This window comes from Lissotriton helveticus, chromosome 5_1 (genome assembly GCF_964261635.1).
Source record: "Lissotriton helveticus chromosome 5_1, aLisHel1.1, whole genome shotgun sequence".
Taxonomy (NCBI): Eukaryota; Metazoa; Chordata; class Amphibia; order Caudata; family Salamandridae; genus Lissotriton; species Lissotriton helveticus.
Window position 1 is genome coordinate 208,254,884 of NC_136065.1, and position 27,601 is coordinate 208,282,484.

At 47.4% G+C, this 27,601-nt stretch overlaps 1 protein-coding gene across 1 annotated transcript in view; it reads right to left on the reverse strand.

The window, feature by feature from the left end:
* The window catches only part of CACNA1B (calcium voltage-gated channel subunit alpha1 B), a 1,081,812-nt gene that overhangs the window by 32,350 nt on the left and 1,021,861 nt on the right, over window positions 1-27,601 (reverse strand). Inside the window, exon 46 of the mRNA XM_078642008.1 lies at window positions 12,914-13,130. Within this exon, the coding sequence (XP_078498134.1) occupies window positions 12,914-13,130 (217 nt within the window). The remainder of the gene's footprint in view (window positions 1-12,913; window positions 13,131-27,601) is intronic.

Below are 27,601 nucleotides of genomic sequence, written 5' to 3' on the forward strand. Positions count from 1 at the left end.
ACCCGGCATTGCCCTGTGAAAGTTGTCCCCGTCGCCGCCCGGCCGTACCGGAAGTCATGCAGGCCGAGGGCGGGACCTGGGGACACCCGGAAGCAGGAAGCAGAGCGGCTACAGGCGCAGGCGGGACTCCGGTATTGTGGAGAGCCCCGCGCTGCCCAGAAGAAAGTCCCGCGGCCGGCGCCCCTCCCCCGGGGCTCCCAAGAGCGAGGAAGAGCCCCGGAGAACAGCGGAGGAGCCGGGAGACCGAAGCGGAGCCCCCAGCAAGATAGCCGGTGAGTGACAGAGAGGAGAGGGGGCGTCGGGGCACATTGCCGGGGCCCGCCCCTCCCCTCCGGTGTGCAGAGCCTGTTGAGGCTCCATGGGCTTCATCTGTTTCCGAGTCCACGAGGGACTCCCACGAGAGGGGCAATTCTGTGTTTAAGAGCCCAGAGGGGCTCACGACGCCCCAGTTGTTACGGAGCCCGAGAGGCTCAAGGGCATTTCTTTGTTAGAGCCACGAGGCTCCCCGCCCGCATCTTGTGTATTACGAGTCCCGAGAGGCTCGAGGGGGCAGTTCCTTGTTCTTGAGAGGCCCAGGTGCGAGTTATTGTTCTTTGAGCCCACGAGGCTCAGCCCATCATTGCTGAAGAGCCCTGAGAGAGGCTCTTGAGTGCTCCCATAGTGTTTTGGAGCCCCAGAGAGGCTCATTGGGGCCCAGTCAATTGTGCAGAGCCTGGGAGGCTCCCACATCGTTTTTGGTGCTATTGTTTCTTTTAGGAGCCCAGAGGAGACTTCCAGCTGCCCAGCACTTTGTGGACAGCTGCTACGTTTAGGCCCCTGACACTGGGACACAGGGCATCCTAGCCCCAGCAAGGCCAGTTGGCCTAGGGACTGCCACAGGTGGTGGCTTAGGTGATTCTTGCGCAATTGTTCCTTGCTGCACCTCTGAATGTGTTTTAAATGTGTCATGTGCCTTGTTCCTTACACCTCTGAATGTTTTTAGGCATCATGTGTTTTCCTTCCCTGCACCTCTGAATGTATGTTATGCATCATGTGTTATGTGCTTATACCCCTACAGGTATTGTGATACTTAGGTGGTTGTTTTCTTGCTAGTACAGGTGGTACTAGTGAGGTTCTGGTTCCCTGCGTGACCTGTTCCTAAGGTGGTTAGGGTTGCGTAGGTGGTACTTAACCGTTACCAGTAGTTACTGGTTGTGTACTTTTAGGTTCTATTTTGTGCTACAATGATTTATACTCTATGTTCTAAGTGCTATTTCTAACAGTATTTAAAGTTCTAAAAGTGCTGATTCCTGACAGTGGTCCAGGTGGCCCTGTCTTGTACATATCCCCTGTAAATTCTGCCCGTGCCTGTTGGCACAGTGTAAAGTGTGTGTTTTTATCTAATGTGTTTTGGTATAATACAAAGGCTATTTTTATATATAACCTTGTGTGGAGTTTCCTTTGTGGTGGGCCTTGGGTGTTGTTGCTGGGGTGCGTGCGCAAATACTTAACTCACATCGCCTCCAAGTTTAGCCTTGCTGCTCGTGCTACGTTACCAAGGGGGTTAGCAGGGGTTATCTTGGCGTGTAACTCCCTTGCCCTGACTTAGGAGTGGTGGTCTCTGACTGACTTTGGCGCAAGCCCTGCCCAGCCAGGGATCCCATTTCTAACAATGAGGATCCCTCAGAGTCTTTGTCCATGTTAGAACAACAGTTGCGTTTCATGGCAGGTTTGTTCCTCGACTCCCTTAGTGCTGCGGTGGCGTTTGCTGGTGCCTCGGTTGCTGCTAGGAGGCAGTTGTGGCTTAAATCTTGGAAGGCGGAAGCTGCTTAGAAGGCGGCCGTGATGAAGATTCCCTTCACGGGCTTTAAGCTGTTTGGGGAGCCGTTGGAGGCTTTGATAAAGAAGACAGCTGAGGAAAAGAAATTGTTGGCTCCGGTCCGCTTTTCTCAGAAGGGGAAGTTTGCGGGTTATAAGCGGGCTTTTGGGCAGACGTTTCAATCTAGGATGGCAGCCCGGCCCTTTCGTGGTAGGGGACGTGGCCAGGGTGTCCCTTCCTTCCACAAGTCCCGGGATCAATAGGGTACACTTCTGCAGGTCCCTCCAAATCGTGACTATGTGGTGGGTTCCTTGGGGGTGCCGGTTGGGGGTCGCCTCACCTCTTTTTTTCCAGTCTGGGAGGAGTTCGTTCCGGATCAGTGGGTCCTGCAGGTGGTCCGGCTGGGCTATAGAATAGAATTTGGGACTCCTCCGGTGGATGTGTTCAGGGCTACCCCTGTTCCCAGGTCTCGGGCAAAATGTCGTGCTCTGTTGGACAGAGTTCGGGACTTGGTGTCAAAGGGGTCTGTAGTGAGGGTGCCTGTGAGTCAACAGGGTCGGGGGATTACTTAATCCTATTTTTAATCCAGAAGCCAAATGGGGACTTCCGTCCGGTCCTGGATCTGAAGGCGGTGAACTTGTGTGTCCCTCATCACCCAGGAGTTGTCCTGGTGGCTAGCGGATCGGAACCTCTTACAGGGCTCGCCCTTTGTGTCCCAGGAGAGATGGGTCCTGACGACCGATGCCAGCGAACTGGGTTAGGGTGCGGTCTTGGGTCAGGAGTCGGTGCAGGGTCTTTGGTCTGTGCCGGAGGCGGAAATGTCCTCGAATTGGAGGGTATTGAAGGCGGTTCAGTTGGCATTGACTCATTTTCTGCCTTGGGTCCTCCAGAGGGATGTGATGCTACGGTCAGACAACACGGTGGTGGTGTGTTATATCAACCGCCAGGGGAGAGCGAAGGTGGCCTCCCTCAATTTGTTGGCTCAACATATCGGCCTGTGGGAGGAGTCTCACTTGTTGTCTCTGAGGGCTTTACATCTGTCAGGGATTTTGAACTCAGAGGCGGATCGCCTGAGCAGGGTGTTTCCCTCCCTGTGCCTGTCTCAGGAAGTGTTTGGTTGCCTGATGGCCCAGTTCGGGGTCCCGGTGGTGGACCTGTTTGCAGCCACAGGGAAAGCCATGAGGGAGAAGTTTTGTTCTCTGGTTCGGTCTGCCGCGGTTTGGAGGGTGGATGCCCTGTCCTTCTGGTGGGAGGGGGGCCTGATGTATGCCTTTTCCCCGATTGCTCTGATGCCGCGGGTTCTGCTGAAGGTCAAACTGGATCGGGCTTCGGTGATCCTGGTGGCTCCGGATTGGTCCACGAGGCCTTGGTTCCCTCTGTTATTGAAATTGGCAGTGGGGCCTTGCTGGAGGTTGCTGGTGGTTCCTTGTCCCTTGTCGTTTCCACCTCTGTCTCGGGAGAGTCTGGTCCGCCTGCGACTGGCGGGTTGGCTGTTGAGAGGATGAACCTTGTGGCGTTGGGGTGTTTTCCTGGTTTTGGTGGCTCTGCAGGGGGCTCTCTTTGAGCATCTGCAGGAGGTGTCTTTGACGTTTCTGACAATCAAGGTACTTTTCCTTGTGGCTATTACGTCGGCTCTGCGGATTGGGGAGTTGGGCTCCTTGCTTTGTTCGGCCCCTTTTTTAAGGTTTTTTTCCGGATCGGGTGGTCCTGCGGCCTGATCCTTCCTTTGTTCCCAAGATCCCTTTCCTCTTTTCACTGCTCTGCAGATCTGGTTGTGCCTGTTTTTTGTCCTTTTTGTTTTTTGCAGCCGCATCTCAACCTCTGAAACAGGGTCGGAGGTTGAGGTGCGGCTGCACTGTTAGGACGTTAGAAGGGCTCTGGAGATCTATTTGATGCGTACTGAGCCGTTTCGTAAGGTGGAATGTCTTTCTGTGAACTTTGGTCCGGCTGGTCAGGGTCTGAAGCCTTCTGGGGCTACCCTCAGTCGTTGGCTACGGTGGGCTGTGGGTGCTGCGTATGAGGCCTGTGGTGTGTTGGCTCCTGGGTCTGTTCAGGGGAGATCGACTTGGGGGTGGCGGATTCCTGGGCTTGTTTTCAGGGGGCTTCCATGGCTGAGATGGATTAGTTACTTACCTGTAATCCTAGTTCTCTTCCAGGGGTATACTCATTAAAGTCATAAGCACTGAATTATCTCCGCCCATGAGCGGGAACCCGGAACAAATAACAATATACATATATATGTGTAAAATATATAAAAAAGTACATAGTACTAACTAATTATACACATATACATGTATAATAACCATAATATGCAGCCTAACATATATACATAGGCTAATAAAGCCACAATTACACACGTTCTGAAGCATGAAAATATGCTGTATATAAATGCAATAAACAGGCATGAGCCCAAAATGCATTTCATAACCATGAAAAACTTTTATTTTCATCAAAGAACCTGTTGTAAACAGCTATTAGCCTAAAAAAGGCTGCATATGAAAATTTGTTTGTGTACAGAAAATCAGACTGGCACCCTGCCTTTAAGGCCCCAGAGAATCTGCACACTTTGCCTTTAAGGCCTCTAGGAGAACTCTGTTCCCATCATGCACCACAGGTGACAGTTAGGTCAGTTCTTTTGTACGGTACAGTAAACATTAGCAGGAATCTGCCCTTAAAAACTTTATAATACATATTGAAAACTTCAATGCTACTGCTCGCCCGGGGAGGCGGGAGGGTGCTTATGACTTTAATGAGTATACCCCTGGAAGAGAACTAGGATTACAGGTAAGTAACTAATCCTTCTCTTCCAGGGGATACTCATTAATAGTCATAAGCACTGAATAGAGTAGCAAGCTCATACCCACTAGAAGCGGGCGAACAGATAAATGCATAGCTACACTTTTAAAAACACAGTGTTTAACTAGAATTAGCAAACAAATTTCTCAGTGATGCCTGTCCCACTTGAGCATCTGTTTGCGTATCAGAATCCAAGCAATAATGGCGTGTAAACGTATGCACTGAACGCCAAGTAGCTGCTTTACATATCTCTGACATAGCCACATTCCTGAGGAGAGCTGTTGTAGAAGCTTTTCCCCTAGTAGAATGAGCCCTAGGTCTACCTGATAAAGACTTGTGGGCTAGCTGATAGGCCAGTAAGATACATGACACTATCCATCTAGAAATGGATCTCTTGGATGCTGCCAAACCAGTATTCGTAGGACCATAGTTCACAAACAAACGGTCTGTGTGTCTCATAGTCTTGGTTTTATCTAAGTAAAACTTCAAAACCCTTTTTAGATCTAAAGAGTGCAAAGCCCGCTCAGCCGGACTTGAAGGGTTTGGAAAGAAAGTAGGCAATGTTATGGATTGGTTAATATGAAAATCCGACACCACCTTAGGTAGAAAAGAAGGATGAGTCCTGAGCACCACTCTGTTTGCATGAAAAACTGTGTACGGTTCCTTGCAACACAGAGCCTGAATTTCGCTCACTCTACGAGCAGACGTGATAGCCACCAGGAATGCTACTTTCCAAGATAAGTGTTGCAATGACGCTTTATGTATGGGCTCAAAGGGTGGGCCCATCAACTTAGTCAACACCACATTAAGCTCCCAAGGTGGAGAAGGAGATCTGATTGGAGGAAACACCTTTCTTAATCCCTCTAGAAAATCCTTCACCACAGGCATCCGAAAAAACGATATCTGTGTTGGCGATTTTCTATAAGCAGTTATTGCAGCAAGATGGACTCTGATAGAATTAAACTGCAAACCAGACTCAGCAAGATAAAGAAGATAAGGCAGGATCACCTGTTCTTGGCCTCGAATAGGATCAAGACCCTTGCTCTGACACCAAAGAAAAAAGCGTTTCCACTTAAATCCGTAGGATTGTCTTGTAGAAGGCCGCTTTGCCTCTTTAAGAATGTTCATACACTCCGGATTTAACTGTAAATGCCCGTACTGGATGACTTCAGGAGCCATGCTGCCAGGCGCAGGGAGGGCAGATTGGGATGAAATACTCGCCCCTCCTGTTTGGATAGAAGATCCGGGCGACAAGGTAATCTCCTGTGTGGACTGATTGACAACTGGAGGAGATCTGGGAACCACCATTGGCGTGGCCACTCTGGGCAAATCAATATCATTCTGGATTTGGTCTTGTACATCCTGTTGATCACTGCTGGTATCAACGGTGTCGGCGGGAAGGCGTACAGCAAATTTTGACACCAGTCTATCAAAAGGGCATTCCCTTGAGACCCTTTCTGGGAGAACCTGGACGCGAAGACGGGGCATTTTGCGTTTGCCGCGTCTGCGAACAGATCGATGTCTGGTGTTCCCCAAGCCTGGAAAATGCTGTGTGCGACTTCTTCGTTGAGCACCCAGTCGTGCGCTTCGACGAAGTCTCTGCTGAGGTCGTCCGCCTGCGTGTTGAGGCTCCCTGGCAAGTGAACTGCCGTTATGGACAGGTCTCGTGCAAGTAGCCAATGCCAGATGGTCTGAGCTTCTATGGACAGAGTCCTGGACCTGGTACCCCCCTGTTTGTTTAAATAATACATTGTAGTTGTATTGTCTGTTTGCACCAAGAGGGACCGAGTCTGAAGAGATGGAGCCAGGGACTTGAGAGCAAGATGGACCGCTCTGAGTTCGAGTAGATTGATATGATACCCTTTCTCGAAATCTGCCCATAGCCCTTGTACTTGCAGCGGGCCCATATGTGCTCCCCAACCTTGGAGAGAGGCATCTGTGATCAGAGTCTGCGTTGGTGGGTCCTGATGAAAAGGAACTCCCTTCATCAAGTGTGACTTTTTCATCCACCATCGAATGGAATCTTTTGCAGACTGTTGGAGAAGAATCCGATCCTCCCAGCATCCCGTCCTCTGCTTCCATTGATCTTCTAGACACTGCTGTAGAGGACGCATCTGCAAACGTGCGTTTGGCACTATGAAGATGCACGATGCCATGGATCCCAGAAGAGAGGAAACTTGCCGAACTGTCGGACGTGCAGACTGAAGGAGAAAAACACACTTTGTCTTGATGGATGACCACCTCTCCTCCGAAGGACACACGTTTTCTTTTGCCGTGTCCAGTTGAGCACCCAGGTAGTGGATCTTCTGATGGGGTTCATTATGGACTTTTTGTAATTGACTTGGAGACCCAACTTGTACATGAGTTGGAGGCATATCAATAGATGTTCTTCCAGTAGAGATGGGGATGAACTCTTCAGAAGCCAGTCGTCTAAGTACGGATAAATGAAAATCCGTTGCTTTCGAAGACAAGCAGCCACTACCGCCATACATTTTGAAAAGGTCCTGGGAGCTGATCTCAGGCCAAAGGGGAGCACTGCGTACTGATAATGAAGAGCCCCTACTTGAAATCTGAGAAACTTGCGATGTTTTCTGGATACTGGGACATGAAAGTAAGCATCTTTCAGATCTATGGAACACATCCAATCCCCCTGGTGTAATTGAGGAAAAATCTGATGAAGAGCCAGCATTCGAAACCTCTCCTTCCGAATGAATTTGTTCAAACGCCTCAAGTCCAGAATGGGTCTGAACTCCGTAACTGGACCTTTTTTCTTTACAAGAAAAAACCGAGAGTACAGGCCCTGACCTCTCTGTTGAAAAGGCACTGGTTCTATGGCATTCTTCATCAGAAGGACATCCGCTTCCTGTTGTAAGCGCATTAAGTTCCACTGTACCATTTTCAGAGGACGCATGACAGGAGGTGGCTTCTTGAATTTCAAAAGGTACCCGCTCTGAATGACATTGAGTACCCATTTGTCCTTTGTGATCTGTTTCCACTCTTCCAGATAACACACAATACTTCCTCCAACCGGAGCGGCACACGGTTGTGGAGGAAGCTTCCATTCATTGTTTTTGAGGCTGCTTGGTAGCTGATGATTGCTGCCTATTTCCGCTGCCTCTGCCTCGCCCAGGTCGCCTCTGCTGGAATTGTGATCTCTGTTGACTCTGGCCTTGATTTTGCGAGGACCAATTCGTCTGTTGGCCCCTCTGCTGAAAAGATCTTTTGTCATAGGGACGAAAATTACCTCTACGCTTAAACTCCTTCTTCTTTTCAAGACCAACGGCCTTAAGAGTGTCTAACTCCACTTTCATTTTAGACATCTCGTCATCGGCGTGAGATCCAAACAGAGTCGAACCATTAAAGGGTAGATTTACCATCTTTCTCTGAGCCTCAGGTTTTAGACCTGTAAGGCGAAGCCAAGCCGTACGTCTAGCACAAACACCATGTGCATAACCATGAGCTGACAGATCCGCCGCATCAGCAGCCGCACTAATGCTTTGATTAGCCACCAATCCTCCTTCTTCCACTATTTCCAGGAAGTCTTTCTGATCCTCCTTAGGGAGTTTTTCTGCATAACGAGAAACTGAGTCCCACAGCAGACGATCATAGCGGCCCAATAAGGCTGACGCACTGGCCACTCTCATGACCGAACCTGAGGTGTTGCACATTCGTCTCCCCAAAGAATCCATACTCTTACTATCCTTCTCTGGAGGAGCAGAAGAGGTAGATGTTGCCGAATGTGCTTTTCTGACTGCCGCCACAATAAGAGAGTCTGGAGGTGGGTCAGAACGCAAAAACAAAGGATCTTCCTCTGGAGCCTTGTACTTCTTTGCAATCCTAGAAGGTCCTGAACCCACTTTGGCCGGAGTTAAGAAAGTTTTCATCGCTGGTTCTATCAATCCGGGCACTAACGGCAGAAGAGGCCTACCAGTCGTCTTGTGATGTAGAGTTTCAAAGATGACTGACGTTGCTATTTGAGGAACTGCCATCTTGATCTTGAACTTATTCGCCCCACGACATAACACATCATTAAATGTGCCCAAATCATCCACTGGAGACACTCTGGACGGAGGAGTAGATGATATTGTGGGAGAATAGTCTCTATATGAAGATCTTGTAGAAGACAAAGATGACTTAGAAGACGGAGAAGGAGTTCTACGCCTCTCTTGAGGAGTTGCAGATCGCTGCCTCCTTCGCTCCCTTGAACGAGATTTTCGTCCTTCTACAGCCTTAGGAGACGGAGCAGGAGTCCTACGCTTCTCTTGAGGAGTTGCAGATCGCTGCCTCCTTCGCTCCCTTGATCGAGATCTCGAACGTGATCTTCTTTGCAGCTCCGTCCGAGGAACCGGAGCTCTGTCACCCAATAATGGACGCATCTTCCAATGCCGAAGACTTTCCAGCCATCTCGGTGACAAGTTGATAGGCCTACCCACACGCTCAGGTGAAGCTTCAGGTGACACCTGCACAATATTCAGGTCTGCTGAAGACTTGGAAGCTCCGGAGACAACACTCTGCTCAGATACCACTGAGCCAGATGGAGTCCGCTGACTGGGCACCAATTGCCTATCATCTGCCTGGCCTGAGGTAGAGCCCGACTGAGCCACCATAGAAGAATCCTGATGCACTGTCTCTTGTCCCACCGCATCTTTTTGTTGATCATGCGGTGAATAAACCACTCTAGGCTCAGGACTTATGTCTGACCTCGACAAAGACCTAAGTGAGGTCCGAGAGGCTGATCGTGACAGTCTCAACGCCGACCTGTGCACAGGTGGGGGAGACCTAGACATTCCATGCTTCGAGCCCGAAGCATGCTTCGACGCCGATCTACGTCGCGATGGAGACTTTGACCTCCTCTTCTTAGACTTCGACGTCGAATCCTTCGACGCCGATCTTCCTCTCGACGTCGATCTCTTCCTCGACGACGATGTATGAATCTCCTTCGACGTCGACACTTTACTCTTCGACGTCGATCTATGATCCTTCGACGTCGACCCATGATCCTTCGACGTCGAACGCATCTTCTCCTTCGACGTCGAGCGTTGAACCCCCGACGTCGTCCTTACTGCAATCGACACCAGATGTCTCGACGTCGATAAAGATCTCGACGGCGAAAGTCGAGATGCTGTATACTGCCTCACCGGCGAAGTCCTCGACGTCGACGGCGGCCTCTTCGACGTCGACGGAGCCCTCTTCGACGCCGACAATGCTGACGGCGATCTGGATCTCGACGTCGAACGCCTCTTTTTCGCAGGAAAAGCTTCCTGAAGTCGATTTTTCTTCGTTTTACCTTCTGGAGACGCTGATCTCCGACGTTTAGGCTGAGAAGGTGGCTTAGAAGTCGATAAGAAAACCTTAGAACTCTTCTCACCACGATTCTCTCTCTCCAGAAGGCCCAGAAGCCTCATTTTCTCTCTTTCTTTTAAAGTCCGACTAGAAAGGTTGAGGCAATGATAACAATCTTCCACCTTATGAGTATCAGGAAGACACACCACACAAACAGAGTGTGGATCAGTTTTTGCCATTTTCTTCCCACAGGAAGGACATTTAGAAAATAAAGGTGGCATACTGACTAAAAAATTCACAACAGTTTAGTCAGAAAAAAGGTAATAAACACCACCAAAGTACTATTTGTCAAAAAATGTCAAGAAAAAACCCAACTTCTGACAGAAAATATTACAAATGAGCAGAGCTCAAGTTCCAGGTTCCTCACAGAACAAGCCGGAAAAAAGAACTGACCTAACTGTCACCTGTGGTGCATGATGGGAACAGAGTTCTCCTAGAGGCCTTAAAGGCAAAGTGTGCAGATTCTCTGGGGCCTTAAAGGCAGGGTGCCAGTCTGATTTTCTGTACACAGACAAATTTTCATATGCAGCCTTTTTTAGGCTAATAGCTGTTTACAACAGGTTCTTTGATGAAAATAAAAGTTTTTCATGGTTATGAAATGCATTTTGGGCTCATGCCTGTTTATTGCATTTATATACAGCATATTTTCATGCTTCAGAACGTGTGTAATTGTGGCTTTATTAGCCTATGTATATATGTTAGGCTGCATATTATGGTTATTATACATGTATATGTGTATAATTAGTTAGTACTATGTACTTTTTTATATATTTTACACATATATATGTATATTGTTATTTGTTCCGGGTTCCCGCTCATGGGCGGAGATAATTCAGTGCTTATGACTATTAATGAGTATCCCCTGGAAGAGAACTGCAAGGCTGCTACCTGGAGTTCTCCACACACCTTTATGTCCCATTATCGTTTGGTGGTTGGCTGGACTGATTCTGCTGGGTTTGGGGACGCTGTGTTGCGTTCTGCTCCTGTGGTGTGAGTTTTTAGGTGCTTTAATAAAGTCTGTGTTTGCTACTGAGCGAAGCCGATTCTTGCTTTGGTATCTGCTCAAGTAGTTAGGACTGGGACAGGGAGGGCTGACGAGGAAGTAATGACCAGTTACTCACCGGTAATATTCATTACTCCGAGTCGTAGCCTTCCCCGTCCCAGTTCAGGTTCCCATCCCTCCCTCCCTGCTCAGCTTCTTGTGCTTGTTAGGTACAGGATGTTGATTGGCGGGTCACAGGGTTATATGCCCCAGGGTAGGGGTGTGGCCTGGAGTGAAGAGATGGGTTTTAAGTGGCTTGGAAGTTTCTGGTGGAAGGAGCTATGCTCATGTAGTTAGGAATGGGACGGGGAGGGCTAAGACTCAGAGAAATGAATATTACAGGTGAGTAACCGGTCATTACACAGACGTCTACACAAGCGCTTTCACTTTAAATTTAAAGAGCCGCAGATCCTGAGTCTCTCTTCCAGAGCCCCTACCTGCCAGCCCTCACAACATCCAAACACCATGCATTAGACAAGGTACATTTTAGTTGATTTCTGCCTAGCCCGTGATTTGGGGAATATTACTTTTGTTCTTTTTAATTAGGACTAGTGTGCACACTTTTTTTGCTCTTGTTTTTATATTCCCTCCTCTTTTAATCACGATCCATTTTCCTAGCTCCTTCTCATTATCTTACCCCGTCTTTCAAACATTCTCTGTTGAGCACCATCTATATTTCTGACCAGAAATTGTAGCCTATTTTTTTCTTGTTCTATTTCACCCCCATATCTTTTACTCACATTTTATCACTTCCTATTTTTTCTTTCTTTCTTATTCTGTCAGCGTCGTCCTAATTTTCTCCATATTCCTTACGCTTGTCCTCCTCCCTTTCCTCATGCTCTTTCCTCCTCTAGGCGTGTCTAATATTCGTGCCCAACTTACTGCTCTTGCGTCCCCTGTTTCTCTCTAATTTCCCCTTTTTCGGACTCAGCTTTCATTATTTCTACATTTTTGTTTCTCCTTTATTCCTCGTTTTGGTATTGCTCTCTCTCGTCCTCCTTTTGGTGGTGTTATGATTTAAAGAAACACTTACAACTCTAATAGTTGTCTACAGTTTCAACTGTCACTAACTCATACCGAACAGGTGCCTAGCAGGCATTAGCAGCGTAGGACGACGCTATACCTTAAAATATGTGGCTGCTATTATGACCCTACATTTTATGTGATAAAAATGTATTTTCCTCTCTTTTTCAAACTGTTGTAGGAAGCCCAGTTTCTCTCATACTGTACACGTCTTTGTGCTTTAACACCTCAATCCTTAGTGTCAACATGCGCAACTACAATTGCGCCTGGGGCTTTGGTTACAGTTTCAATTCCCGGACTTTGCAGATTTGATTCCCGTAGCCGACAAAAGAGCTATTTTCCCCTATGAAGGAAAAACAATGCGCGATTATCCTCGAAACATTTGCGAGATTTTGAGCTATTGGCATTGTAGATGCCAATGTCTTTTATTTATGTGTTTAAAAAACCTGCAATAATAAAAGGCATTGTCATTTACAATACCAATAGGTCAAGGTTTTACTACAAATGCTTGCACTTTTCCTGGACATGGTCCTTGAGTTCGAAGTTCAAGGGTTGGCTGGTGCTGCACAACATTAATAAATATGTTGCTTATTTGTTGTTTTTGAGTAAGAGCAAATTATTACATCCTATGACCCTTTCCTGGGACCATCATGCTTGTGAGTAAAGACATCCTGCAGGGCATCCATGCTCGTCATCTCGCCTCCCTGTGGAACCGCTCCCTGAGCCCTGTCCCCCAATTCACCATTCACGGTCTGCGGTCACAGGAGCCCCCACCTGGCTCCAAGCCCTGCAGACCATGAATGACACGCATTGGATTGGAAGACCCACTTGTGGTGGTAACTGGGCGGAAGGACCCAGGTGGGTGTGGGTTATAAATGGCGGGGGCACAGAGGCCTGGAGCGGAGAGGTACCTGGGTCGTCTGCAGCCAGCTGCGTGGACGACCGCTCCAGCGACTTCTGCTTCTTCTCTTTCCGGCGGTGGCAGCGGTGGTGGTGGTGGTGCGTCCGGTCAGGCGGAACCCTCTCCAAGGAGTACTCGTAGAGGGGGGTCCTCTGCTGCCGATGCTGTGGCGGGGGCGGCGTCAGGGTGGACACGGAGCGCTTCATGGGGCTGCCGTCCGGGATGGGCTGCGGAAACAGAGAAGAGAGTTAGAGGAACTGCACCTGGCGCACCCCAGAGCTAGTGCCGGGGTTATTATCGTATGATGTCAATGCAACCATTGCACAGTGGCACTAGGCAACCTTGGTGGCCTTAGAGGGCACTCGGAAACGACCTGATAGTGGCGCCCTAGCAGCTGCCTAACCTTACCTTACAGTACCCAATGAGGCCACCTACACCTACATACTGCAGTGCCATTAGATTAGTCGCCATCTGCCATTCCTTACTCCAGGGCTAGTGCTAGGCATGGGCAGTGTGGGCAGCTGCCCAGGGCCTCGCATTCAGCCCACCAGCATGGGGCCCGCATTGGTGGTGTGTCCTGTTGTTTCCCTGGCGATCCATTTTAAAGAAAGTTGTCCCCTTGCAATTAGGGTAGAGGGCCCCCCTCCCTGGGCCTCTCAGGCATGGTGTCCGGAGGCCTAGGGGAGGGAGACACTTCCACTTGTCCCAATTGCGAGGAGACCATTCAGAGACACTGCAGGACGCCCATAGTACAGCATTTTAGAGCCCCCACAGTTTTAACTTTTAGCCCACAAGCACTTCTCACACCTATTGGACTGAAGGTGTGAGAATTGCTTGTGGGCTGAAAGTTAAAACTGTGGGGGGGCTAAAATCCTGGACAATGGGCGTCCCGCAGTGTTTCCGAATGGTCTTGCAAGGGGCCACTTATCTAAATTAGAGGGGCTTCGCACGTTCCCTGTTAGCCCAGGGCCCCGCAAATCCTAGAACCGGCCCTGCCTTACTCCATCCCTGCATTGCCTTGCTATCTATCGGCAGTGCCAGATTTTGTAGCCGCTTCTCGTCTTCCTGAGTCCTTGGGGAGGTTTACAATCCGCACACCTCGCTCCGGGGCTGCAGGTTACAAGACTCGTGCGGACGGCACGTGCCTGCAGCGGCACTCTGCTGCCACCCAGTGGAGCTTTAGGGATTTTCTTGTGCTCGAGAGGAAGAAGAGAAGAGACTGACAGCGTGAGCGAGAGAAGAGAACCAGTGAAACGAGGGACAGAGGGGGTGGGGTCTGGCGTGGATGAGAGAGGCAAACAGAAAGAAGGAGCGAGAATAGTCAGAGGAAAATGAGCTACAGATTTAAAGTAAACAAGAGAGGAAAAAAACAGCATGACAGTTTTGTTAGAGAATAGGATGAGATATAAAGCAAAAAAGTTCGGCAAAAGAGAGAGGGAAAGCAAGAGAGAGACAAAGAATGAAAGAAAGAGACAGGTGAATGAAGGAAGATGATAACAAAGACGAGCAAACAGGATAACATATGAGAAAGAGAAATAAGCAATTGGCATAGTCAATGAGGAACTGAACAACTGGAGAGACGAATAAAGTGGTGAATACGAATAGACCAGAAAAGACAAAGAATGAGAGGAGAGATAAAAGATAGGGCCAGGTAAGCATAAAGAGAGACAATTATTTAGACTATTAAAGCGTGAAGCGGTAGAGGGGGATGACAGAAGAAAGGGGGAGAGTGGAGACAGGTATAAGTAACCGGGAGTAAGGCTGTGAGGGGAAGAATAGAAGCAGGTTTGAAGCATGGGGAAGACAGGAGGGAGGATGTAAGAGAAAGGGAAATGAGTAGAGTATATGCAGGGAGACGGGAAGGTGGTGAAAACAGTGACGTGGGGAGGGAAGTCAGAGAGAGATGTAGGTGAAGACACGGCGACCCGGATAAGGTGGCTGAGGACTAGAGACACCAAATAGACATAAAAAGAGGGGGATTGGAAAGGGAGGGTGAGACATCATCAGAGAAATAGAAATAACAAAAGATGTGACAGAGATTCTTTTTACTGAAAGAGAGATGGGGGTGGGAGAGGGGACAAGAACTCATGGAGACCGTATTCCTTAATAAAAGCAGGGGCAGTCGGGGCACGCAAAAGCCTTTTTTTGGATTATTTTCAATAACTTGCGCAATCTCTATTACTGCTAACCAGTCTAGAAGGCTCGCCCGGCCCATGGCTCACAAGATGACACACAGGTGACCCAACATTATACAGAATGATAAATATGGAAGCAGCAGCATCACAGGAAGCAGAGGGGGCACGGGAGTGTGTAGTCAGGGCAGCCTCACAGAGGGTACACTTCATAGGGCGAAGCAGACAACGCTCACAGTGAGCGTTTGCACCAATCAACACTCAGTGCACAGCCTGTTCCCCACCGCATGCATTTATACTGCAGCAAACCTGGTGAATAGAGAGCTACCTGTGTTTACAATGCAGGCACTGACTGCACTACAGACACTGATTAATACGGAGCCATATGTATTTATACTGAAGACACCGATTTATGATGAACCATTGGTATTTCCACTTCAGACACTGATTAAAACAGCACCAACTGTGAATACACTGCAATTGGTTCTAGACCTTCTGTCAAAAGACGTTTATAATTCAGATATCATTTGTTGCATGCATAAAATCATCAGCACATAGTAGTTAATACATATATGACTTTCAGATTATGCACCTTGAAAATGAGAAGGCACCCACTCTATTTACAGAGAATTGTCTATTTTATTCATAGAAACAATTGCAAAGGTAAAAACCATTACCAAACGTATAATAGTCAAGAGGTTGCTCCAAACAGGGAAATTGGGAGAGTAAAGGAGAAGTGCTCGTGAGTGCAATAGATGGGAGTGAAAAGGTCACAGAGTGACGATAGTTCAATGGAGGTAATTACAATGATTTAACAATTTCAACTGGTTGTGACATTAGCACCAGTTGGTTATGGCCTGTCCATAAAGATTACTTTTGTCATTATTCAAGACAGTTTTCAAGAAAAGTTGCAAAGAAACCTGATCTGTTCATTGGATGGGGTGGTAGTAACATATGGTATAGGGCCCTGATGGGATAGATGTCAACGTTTCGACCCGGAGTTCCGTGTCGTACTGGTGACGAACGGAGACCTGACACCCTGGACAGATTTGATCTAGCCATATAAGAACAGATAGGGCGACTAGATCCCCTTTCTTTGGATATATTCCCGCTTCAACCCAGCACCTCGATTGGCTTGGATTGATCCTTTTGAACACCCCTAACATTGTGTGGCTACACAGCACCGCAACTGAGATGCGGACTTCCCACTCCTGAGAGCTGGAATCAGAGCCATCAAGCCATGGGCGCCTGCTGTAGGTTGCCCCTCTTTCCCCTGTCCTGAGGAAGACCCGCAAGCGGAGGCTAAAAGCACCCTCTACGCATTTAGTCGGGTCGAAACGTCAACATTTATCCCATAAGGGGCCTATACGATATGCTACTACCACCCCATCCAATGAACAGATGATGTTTCTCTGCAACCTTTCTTGTAAAATGTCTTGAATAATGACAAAAGTAATGTTTATGGACAAGCCACAACCAACTGGTGCTAATGTCACTTACAACCAGTTGAAATTGTAAAATCATTGTAATTACCTCTATTGAACTATCTTGACTCTGTGACCTTTTCACTCCCATCCATTGCACACACAAGCACTTCTCCTTTACCCTCCCAATTTCCCTGTTTGGAGCAACCTCTTGACTACTAAACGTTTGGTAATGTTACCTTTGCAATTGTTTCTATGAATAAAATAGACAATTCTCTATGAATACAGTGGGTGCCTTCTCATTTTCAAGGTGCATAATCTGAAAGTCATATATGTATTAACTACTATGTGGTGATTGTATGCATGCAACACATTATATCTGAATTATAAACGTCTTTTGACTAGATGCGCGATAAGAGAGTCTAGGACCAATTGTTTTTCTATACCATATGACACCCAGGGTCGTGGACAGTGATTGGATTTCCACATCAGTTTATAATGGTGATTACACTGCAGACACTGATTAATACTGGCCCAGCTGAGATTACACTGCATACACTGATTAATACTGCACCATTGATGATTACACTGTAGACACTGATTAATACTGAGCAACTTGTATTTATACTGTGGACACTAATTAATATTGCCGCAGCTTTGGTTAGACTGCAGACACTGATTAATACTGCACCGTGATTACATGGCAGACACTGATTAATACTGCAACATCTAGGATTACACTGCAGCCACTGATTAATACTGTACAAGCTGTGATTACACTGCAGACACTGACTAATACTGAACAAGCTGTGATTACAGTGCAGACACTGATTAATACTGTACCATCTGTGATTGCACTACAGACACTGGTCAATACTGCACACGCAGAGATTACACTGCAGACACCGATTAATATCGCACAGCCTAAAATTACAGTATTACAGTGCAGACACTGAATAATCCTGCACCATCTGTGATTACAGTGCAGACACTGATTAATAGTGCATACGCTGTGATTACACTGCAGACACTGACTGATGATGAACCATTGATATTTACAATTCAGACACTGGTTAATACTGCACCAGCTGTGATTACACTGCAGGCACTGATTAATACTGCGCCAGCTGTGTTTACACTGCAGACACTAATACTGCACACGCTGTGATTACAGTGCAGACACTGATTAATACTGCACCAGCTGTGATAGCACTGCAGACACTGAATAATACTGCACACACTGTGATAACAGTGCAGACCCTGCTTAGTACTGCATCATCTGTAATTATACTGCAGGCACTGATTAATATTGAGCCATATTTATTTGTATGAGGACACTGATTAATACTGCACCAGCTGAGATTGCACTGCAGACACTGATTAATACTGCGCCAGCTGTGATCGCACTTCAGACACTGATTAATACTGCACCATCTGTGATTACATTGTAGACACTGATTAATACTGCACAAGCTGTGATTACACTGCAGACACGTATTAATACTTCACAAGCCGTGATTACACTACAAACACTAATTAATACTGCACCAGCTGTGATTACACTGCAGACACTGATTATTACTGCACCAGCTGTGACTACACTGCAGACAGATTACTACTGTGCCATCTGTGATTACACTGCAGACACTGATTAATACGGAGCCAACTGTGATTACATTGCAGACCCTGACTGATGATGAACCCTTGGTATTTACACTTCAGACACTGGTGCATACTGCACCAGCTGTGATTACACTGCAGACACTGATTAATACTGCACCAGCTGAGATCACACTGCAGACACTGACTGATGATGAACCATTAGTATTTACACTTCAGACACCGAGCCACTTGTATTTACATTGCAGACACTGATTAATATGGCACCAGCTGTAAGCTGCTTAGTACTGCATCAGATGTGATTACATAAAAGTAGTGGTAACCCAGTCACAAATGTGCAGGTATCCTCAAGGGACCCCTTCACCTTTGTGAATGTTGACAAATAAATATCTGCTATAATCCCAATGCCATGGCAACCAGTGCTTAATTTCTGAAGCAAGTGCCGAGGCCCAAAGTTTGGCTCTGAAATCATTGGCCGACACTACAAATATCAGGAGTGCCAATTACCAAAATTGAGCTACCTAAATTTCACCTCTTGCTGTTCCCATCGTACCCTAACCCCTCCCTGCTCCTTTAAATCAATCATGCAGGTTAATTTTCATCTATCTTCTCCATTTGTCACTGTATTTATATATTTATTGTCCTTTTTCTTCCCTCTTTTGTGTTTTTCTCACTCTTGCTCTAGGTAAAAGCCTGATGAAGAAAAATAAACGCCGGTCCCAAAAACGTTGCCGGTGAGCCCCACCTGCAAACACTGAGGGCGCATCTTTTCTACCCAGGGTGCTACACATCTGCTTTTACCAAACCTCCTAAGAGCCTCCGGAGGCTGCCAAGCCGTTGAACCCTGAGGATTTATTTCCTCTAGCCTCAGTGCTATTGCTGCTTTTATCCAACCATCCAGAGTGCTGCCAGTGTAAACATCGTAGGATTTGTCGCATCTAAGTCCAATACTATAGCTGCTTGCCTCCAACCATCCAGAGTGCTGCCAGTGTAAACATCGAGGATTTGGCACATCTAGCCCCAAAAGTATAGCTGCTTTTATCCAACCATCCAGAGTGCTGCCAGTGTAAACATCATAGGATTTGTCGCATCTTACTCAAACACTATAGCTGCTTGCCTCCAACCATCCAGAGTGCTGCCAGTGTGAACATCGACGATTTGTCGCATCTAGTCCCAATGCTATAGCTGCTTGCCTCCAAACATCCAGGGTGCTGCCAGTGTGAACATCGAGGATTTGTCGCATCTAGCCCCATTGCTATAGCTGCTTTCCTCCAACCATCCAGAGTGCTGCCAGTGTGAACATCGAGGATGTGTTGCATCTAGCCCCAATGCTATAGCTGCTTTCCTCCAACCATCCAGAGTGCTACCAGTGTGAACATCGAGGATGTGTCACATCTAAGTCCAATGCTATAGCTGCTTGCCTCCAAACATCCAGGGTGCTGCCAGTGTAAACATCGAGGATTTGTCGCATCTAACTCCAGTGCTACAGCTGCTTGCCTCCAACCATCCAGAGTGCTGCCAGTGTAAACATTGAGGATTTGTCGCATCTAATGCCAATGCTACAGTGGTTTCCCTCCAACCATCCAGAGTGCTGCCAGTGTAAGCATCAAGGTTGTGTCGCATCTAAGTCCAATGCTATAGCTGCTTGCCTCCAACCATCCACAGTGCTACAGTGTGAGCATTGAGGATGTGTTGGATCTAACTCCAATGCTATAGCTGCTTGCCTCCAACCATCCAGAAGGCTGCCAGTGTGAACTGAGGATTTGTCGCATCTAGCCCCAATGCTATAGCTGCTTGCCTCCAACCACCCAGGGTGCTGCCAGTGTGAACATCGAGGATGTGTTGCATCTAAATCCAGTGCTACAGCTGCTTGCCTCCAACCATCCAGAGTGCTGCCAGTGTAAACATCGAGGATTTGTCGCATCTAATGCCAATGCTACAGCGGTTTCCCTCCAACCATCCAGAAGGCTGCCAGTGTGAACTGAGGATTTGTCGCATCTAGCCCCAATGCTATAGCTGCTTGCCTCCAACCACCCAGGGTGCTGCCAGTGTGAACATCGAGGATGTCGCATTTAGCCCCAATGCTCTAGCTGCTTTCCTCCAACCATCCAGAGTGCTGCCAGTGTGAACTGAGGATTTGTCGCATCTAGCCCCAATGCTATAGCTGCTTGCCTCCAACCACCCAGGGTGCTGCCAGTGAGAACATCGAGGATTTGTCGCATTTAGCCCCAATGCTACAGCTGCTTGCCTCCAGCCATTCAGAGAACTGCCAGTGTAAACATCGAGAATGTGTTGCATCTAACGCGAATGCTATAGCTGCTTGCCTCTAACCATCCAGAGTGCTTCCAGTGTAAACTTCAAGGACGCATCTCATCTAAGCACAATGCTAACTAAACATGCTTGTCGCCATATATCTAGAATACCTCCAGTATAAACATCGAGGATGGTCCCTCTTCTAACCACAATTCTAAACATGCTTTTCTCCAAACATCTAGAATGCCAGTGGTGTAAACATCGAAGATGTGTCGCATCTAACTCCAATGCTACAGCGGTTTCCCTCCAACCATCCTGAGTGCTGCCAGTGTGAACATCGAGGATTTGTCGCATCTAACTCCAATGCTACAGCTGCTTGCCTCCAACCATCCAGAGTGCTGCCAGTGTAAGCATCGAGGATGTGTCGCATCTAAGTCCAATGCTATAGCTGCTTGCCTCCTACCATCCACAGCGCTACAGTGCGAGCATTGAGGATGTGTCGCATCTAAGTCCAATGCTATAGCTGCTTGCCTCCAACCATCCAGAGTGCTGCCAGTGTGAACATCGAGGATTTGTCGCATCTAAGTCCAATGCCATAGCTGCTTGCCTCCAACCATCCACAGTGCTACAGAGTGAGCATTGAGGATGTGTCTCATCTAAGTCCAATGCTATAGCTGCTTGCCTCCAACCATCTAGAGTGCTACAGTGTAAGCATTGAGGATGTGTCGGATCTAACTCCAATGCTATAGCTGCTTGCCTCCAACCATCCAGACTGCTACCAGTGTGAACATCGAGGATGTGTCACATCTAAGTCCAATGCTATAGCTGCTTGCCTCCAACCATTCAGAGTGCTGCCAGTGTAAACATCGAGGATTTGTCGCATCTAACTCCAGTGCTACAGCTGCTTGCCTCCAACCATCAAGAGTGCTGCCAGTGTAAACATCAAGGATTTGTCGCATCTAATTCCAATGCTACAGCGGTTTCCTTCCAACCATCCAGAGTACTGCCAGTGTGAACATCGAGGATGTGTCACATCTAATTCCAATGCTACAGCTACTTGCCTCCAACCATCCAGAGTGCTGCCAGTGAGAACATCGAGGATTTGTCGCATCTAGCCCCAATGCTACAGCTGCTTGCCTCCAGCCATCCAGAGAACTGCCAGTGTAAACATCGAGATTGTGTTGCATCTAGCTCAAATGCTATAGCTGCTTGCCTCTAACCATCCAGAGTGCTTCCAGTGTAAACTTCAAGGACGCATCTCATCTAACCACAATGCTAACTAAACATGCTTGTCGCCATATATCTAGAATACCTCCAGTATAAACATCGAGGATGGTCCCTCTTCTAACCACAATTCTAAACATGCTTTTCTCCAAACATCTAGAATGCCAGTGGTGTAAACATCGAAGATGTGTCGCATCTAACTCCAATGCTACAGCTGCTTGCCTCCAACCATCCAGAATGCTGCCAGTGTGAACATCGAGGATTTGTCGCATCTAACTCCAATGCTACAGCTGCTTGCCTCCAACCATCCAGAGTGCTGCCAGTGTAAGCATCGAGGATGTGTCGCATCTAACTCCAATGCTATAGCTGCTTGCCTCCAACCATCCAGGGTGCTGCCAGTGTGAACATCGAGGATGTGTCATATCTAGCCCCAATGCTATAGCTGCTTCCCTCCAACCATCCAGAGTGCTACCAGTGTGAACATCGAGAATGTGTCGCATCTAAGTCCAATGCTATAGCTGCTTGCCTCCAAGCATCCAGAGTGCTGCCAGTGTAAACATCGAGGATTTGTTGCATCTAAATCCAGTGCTACAGCTGCTTGCCTCCAACCATCCAGAGTGCTGCCAGTGTGAACATCGAGGATGTGTCGCATCTAACTCCAATGCTACGGCTGCTTGCCTCCAACCATCCGCAGTGCTGCCAGTGTAAAAATCGAGGATTTGTCGCATCTAACTCCAGTGCTACAGCTGCTTGCCTCCAACCATCAAGATGCTGCCAGTGTAAACATCAAGGATTTGTCGCATCTAAGTCCAATGCTACAGCTGCTTGCCTCCAACCATCCTGAGCGCTGCCAGTGTGAACATCGAGGATTTGTCGCATCTAGCCCCAATGCTACGGCTGCTTGCCTCCAACCATCCAGAGTGCTGCCAGTGTGAACATCGAGGATGTGTCGCATCTAGCCCCAATGCTATAGCTGCTTGCCTCCAACCATCCTGAGTGCCCTTAGTGTGAACATTGAGGATGTGTCGCATCTAAGTCCAATGCTATAGCTGCTTGCCTCCAACCATCCAGAGTGCTGCCAGTGTAAACATCGAGGATTTGTTACATCTAATTCCAATGCTACAGCGGTTTCCCTCCAACCATCCAGAGTGCTGCCAGTGTGAACATCGAGGATGTGTCCCATCTAACTCCAATGCAACAGCTGCTTGCCTCCAACCATCCAGAGTGCTGCCAGTGTGAACATCGAGAATGTGTTGCATCTAACTTGAATGCTAAAGCTGCTTGCCTCCAACCATCCAGAGTGCATCCAGTGTAAACTTCAAGGACGCATCTCATCTAACCACAATGCTAACTACACATGCTTGTCTCTGAATATCTAGAATACCTCCAGTATAAACATCGAGGATGGTACCTCTTCTAACCACAATTCTAAACATGCTTTTCTCCAAACATCTAGAATGCGAGTGGTGTAAACATCGAGGATGTGTCGCATCTAACTCTAATGCTACAGCTGCTTGCCTCTAACCATCCAGAGTGCTGCCAGTGTGAACATCGAGGATTTGTCGCATCTAACTCCAATGCTAGAGCTGCTTGCCTCCAACCATCCAGAGTGTTGCCAGTGTAAGCATCGAGGATGTGTCGCATCTAAGTCCAATGCTATAGCTGTTTGCCTCCAACCATCCTGAGTGCTACAGTGTGAGCATTGAGAATTGTCGGATCTAACTCCAATGCTATAGCTGCTTGCCTCCAACCATCCAGAGTGCTTCCAGTGTGAACATCGAGGATGTGTCGCATCTAACTCCAATGCTACGGCTGCTTGCCTCCAACCATCCGGAGTGCTGCCAGTGTGAACAGCGAGGATTTGTCGCATCTAACTCCAATGCTACAGCTGCTTGCCTCCAACCATCCAGAGTGCTGCCAGTGTGAACATCGAGGATTTGTCGCATCTAGCCCCAATGCTACAGCTGCTTGCCTCCAACCATCCAGAGTGCTACGAGTGTGAACATCAAGGATGTGTCACATCTAAGTCCAATGCTATAGCTGCTTGCCTCCAACCATCCAGAGTGCTGCCAGTGTAAAAATCGAGGATTTGTCGCATCTAACTCCAGTGCTACAGCTGCTTGCCTCCAACCATCAAGATGCTGCCAGTGTAAACATCAAGGATTTGTCGCATCTAAGTCCAATGCTACAGCTGCTTGCCTCCAACCATCCTGAGCGCTGCCAGTGTGAACATCGAGGATTTGTCGCATCTAGCCCCAATGCTACGGCTGCTTGCCTCCAACCATCCGGAGTGCTGCCAGTGTGAACATCGAGGATGTGTCGCATCTAGCCCCAATGCTATAGCTGCTTGCCTCCAACCATCCTGAGTGCCCTTAGTGTGAACATTGAGGATGTGTCGCATCTAAGTCCAATGATATAGCTGCTTGTCCCCAACCATCCAGAGTGCTGCCAGTGTAAACATCGAGGATTTGTTACATCTAATTCCAATGCTACAGCGGTTTCCCTCCAACCATCCAGAGTGCTGCCAGTGTGAACATCGAGGATGTGTCCCATCTAACTCCAATGCTACAGCTGCTTGCCTCCAACCATCCAGAGTGCTGCCAGTGTGAACATCGAGAATGTGTTGCATCTAACTTGAATGCTAAAGCTGCTTGCCTCCAACCATCCAGAGTGCTTCCAGTGTAAGCATCGAGGATGTGTCGCATCTAAGTCCAATGCTATAGCTGTTTGCCTCCAACCATCCTGAGTGCTACAGTGTGAGCATTGAGAATGTGTCGGATCTAACTCCAATGCTATAGCTGCTTGCCTCCAACCATCCAGAGTGCTTCCAGTGTGAACATCGAGGATGTGTCGCATCTAAGTCCAATGCTACAGCTGCTTGCCTCCAACCATTCAGAGTGCTGCCAGTGTAAACATCGAGGATGTGTTGCATCTAACTCCAATGCTATAGCCGCTTGCCTCCAACCATCCAGAGTGCTGCCAGTGTGAACATCGACGATTTGTCGCATCTAGCCCCAATGCTATAGCTGCTTGACTCCAACCATCCAGAGAGCTGCCAGTGTGAACATCGAGGATGTGTCGCATCTAAGTCCAATGCTATAGCTGCTGGCCTCCAGCCATCCAGAGAGCTGCCAGTGTAAACATCGAGAATGTGTTGCATCTAACTCGAATGCTATAGCTGCTTGCCTCCAACCATCCAGAGTGCTACAGTGTGAGCATTGAGAATGTGTTGGATCTAACTCCAATGCTATAGCTGCTTGCCTCCAACCATCCAGAGCGCTTCCAGTGTAAACTTCAAGGATGCATCTCATCTAACCACAACGCTAACTAAACATGCTTGTCTCCAAATATCTAGAATACCTCCAGTATAAACATCGAGGATGGTACCTCTTCTAACCACAATTCTAAACATGCTTTTCTCCAAACATCTAGAATGCCAGTGGTGTAAACATCGAGGATGTATCTCTTCTAACTCCAATGTTAGACCTGCGTTTCTCTACTCGCTAAACCTCCCACACCATCTCCATTGTAAACACGAAGAATGTAACTCTTCTCTCCTAATGCTAAATCTTCTTTTCTCTAACAATCCAGAGTGCCACCAAGGTAAATATTGAGGATGTATCTCTTGTATCCTCAAAGCTATATTTTATTTTCTCCAACCATCCGGAGCATCACCTATGTAAAAATCCAGGATGTTCCTCTTCCGATTCCAGTGTTACACCTGAGGCCATATTACAGAAGGGGCTGCAGGGGCGCAACAGGCTTTCACATGAATTTGTATTTTCACATGAATGCCCTACCCCCAGGGCAGCACATGTTTGCGCCTGCCATGGGGGCAGGTCATACATCATAATAGGGCGCATTGTGATTGTTTGAGCCCGGGCACCTTTTTAAAGGTGCACCGGGCACACACAATCACAATGCATAATATGGCCCCAGATATTCTATGATGGTCCATTGAACCCCTGGTGTCAGTCCAGACATTAAGCCACATGGATATAACTCTTTAATCTAGAATGCTATATCTTCTTTTACTAAGTATATTTTTCTTTAAGCTCACCAGAGTGTCTCTAGTGCCTGCTAAGTCATTGCTCATTGTGCGTGTATCTCTTCTAGATCCAATGTTCTATCTGCTTTGAAAAGGAGAAATCTTGTATCTGATCATCATACTCTTGCAGTTTTGTCGAAGTCAATGCTCATGACTGCCAGTTATGCAAGGTACATTATTTCACTTTTATAACTACATGTAAAGCAATCTGAAGCCCAGGGTCTGGCTACTGTCTCTGCTGTTAATTAGTTATATAAAATGCACCTATAGACTACTGTCACCCCGCAAGGTTTTGATTTCTTGTCCTCAAACTGAATACATTTGGGTATGCAAGTCTTTCCACAATAACACTTAAAATAGCTCAACAATACCAAAAATAATAGAAAAATTAGAAACTTCATTTGTTGTAAGCAGAGGAGGAGACCTGGTTTTGAAACAGATTCCTGAACATTGCACCATGTCCTTGGAAGTAATCAAGAATTTTCTACAGACACATACACTGACTTTTTGTTAATGCCCGTCCGGTCTCAGCCAACCATCAACACTCTTAAATCGTAATACTACCTCTTTACATACTTTCTCCAAGCCTTGGCCTAAGCAGGTTCTTTCCCTGCTCATAGTTTAAAACCAGCTGCATGCTGATAACAAGACCAGTGACATAATTCAAGTTTAGCAGCTCCCTTGATATCCAGTGGACTGGGCATCTTTAAACCAAGGTTAAATTGACCCTTTGCACATGTGCCTGTTCATCACCTGCCGTCAGCTCACAAGACTTCTGCTCATAACGACAAGTGCAGCAGAGACAACAAAGTTAACAACTTGTAGATTGAGGCCTGCCATTGGGCATAGGTCTCCTTCAGTGTATCTCCAACACAGAATATGCTGAAGGTTTGTGTATCTGCAGTCCATGGGATACTATACACTGCTCTTCTGAGGTCGACAAGAGGCTAGCCTTCTCTAGTCTTGTTTTCCCTCTGGACATCTATCACTATGGAGATGTGGCGACTAGACACCAAAGTACCTTAGGCTCCCAGTGTGTTTCATGTAAAGCACTGTTTATCATGTCTGCTATTGATAGCAGAGTCATGGGAGAGCACATAGGCCCAAGGGGACCCATGTGTCATCCTCAACTTGCCTTAAGGTGACATACTACAAAAGAAGCAATTCTCCATATAAAAACATGATTAAAAGTTTTAACTGGCGGAGTCATGATTCGTAAGTTTCAGGTGACTTGTGAAGCTGGGGCTGAGAAAGAGTGGGGTCCAAAAACGCTTTTCCCCATGCAATGTCCATGGGGAATTGACAAGTTTTAGATATGGCTACAGCACGAATCCATGAACAGAATTACACCAAATTAGGCAGAAAGCTAGATCTTGGTCAGCAGATCGAGCTTTTTGTGAGTTGGGGTAAATCTGTTTAGTAGTTCTGGAGTTTTTAAAGGATGAAAGATTTAGATATCTAGGGACGCATTATGGGGTATCCGCAGGTACCCATGGGGGATCCGTGAGAACATGCAGATCTGGGCAAAAAGCAAGGTCCTGCTTAGCTGGCTGCAACCTGATAGGAAAGTCGTGACAGAGTACCCTCTCTGGAAAATTTTGGTCCACCCACCTCATTTAGAGGAGGGCGGAACGAAAGTATGTTGACGATATTCTGGTCTAGCGGGCCAATGGTTTACGGGCAATCAGAGGTTAGCCTTTCCACCGTCCACCTTATTTATAGTGGACAGTCCTCTGACTTTTTTTTGCTGTCCTTCACCACGAGGGGACGCTAAAAGAAAAGTAATGGGACCATTTAAAAAACTTTTTCCAAAAACAAACTCCCCGTTTGGGAGATTGTTCTTGAAAAAAGGTAAAAGTTTGCAAAAGTTTGACAGAGGCTACCTTGTTAGATGCCAAACATTTACAACATTGACATGAAGCACTGTCACAGTGATTCCTGCCAATGTTCAGAGTTGTCAGCGGAGTTGGCAAACGACTCTAAATATTGAGGGCTGA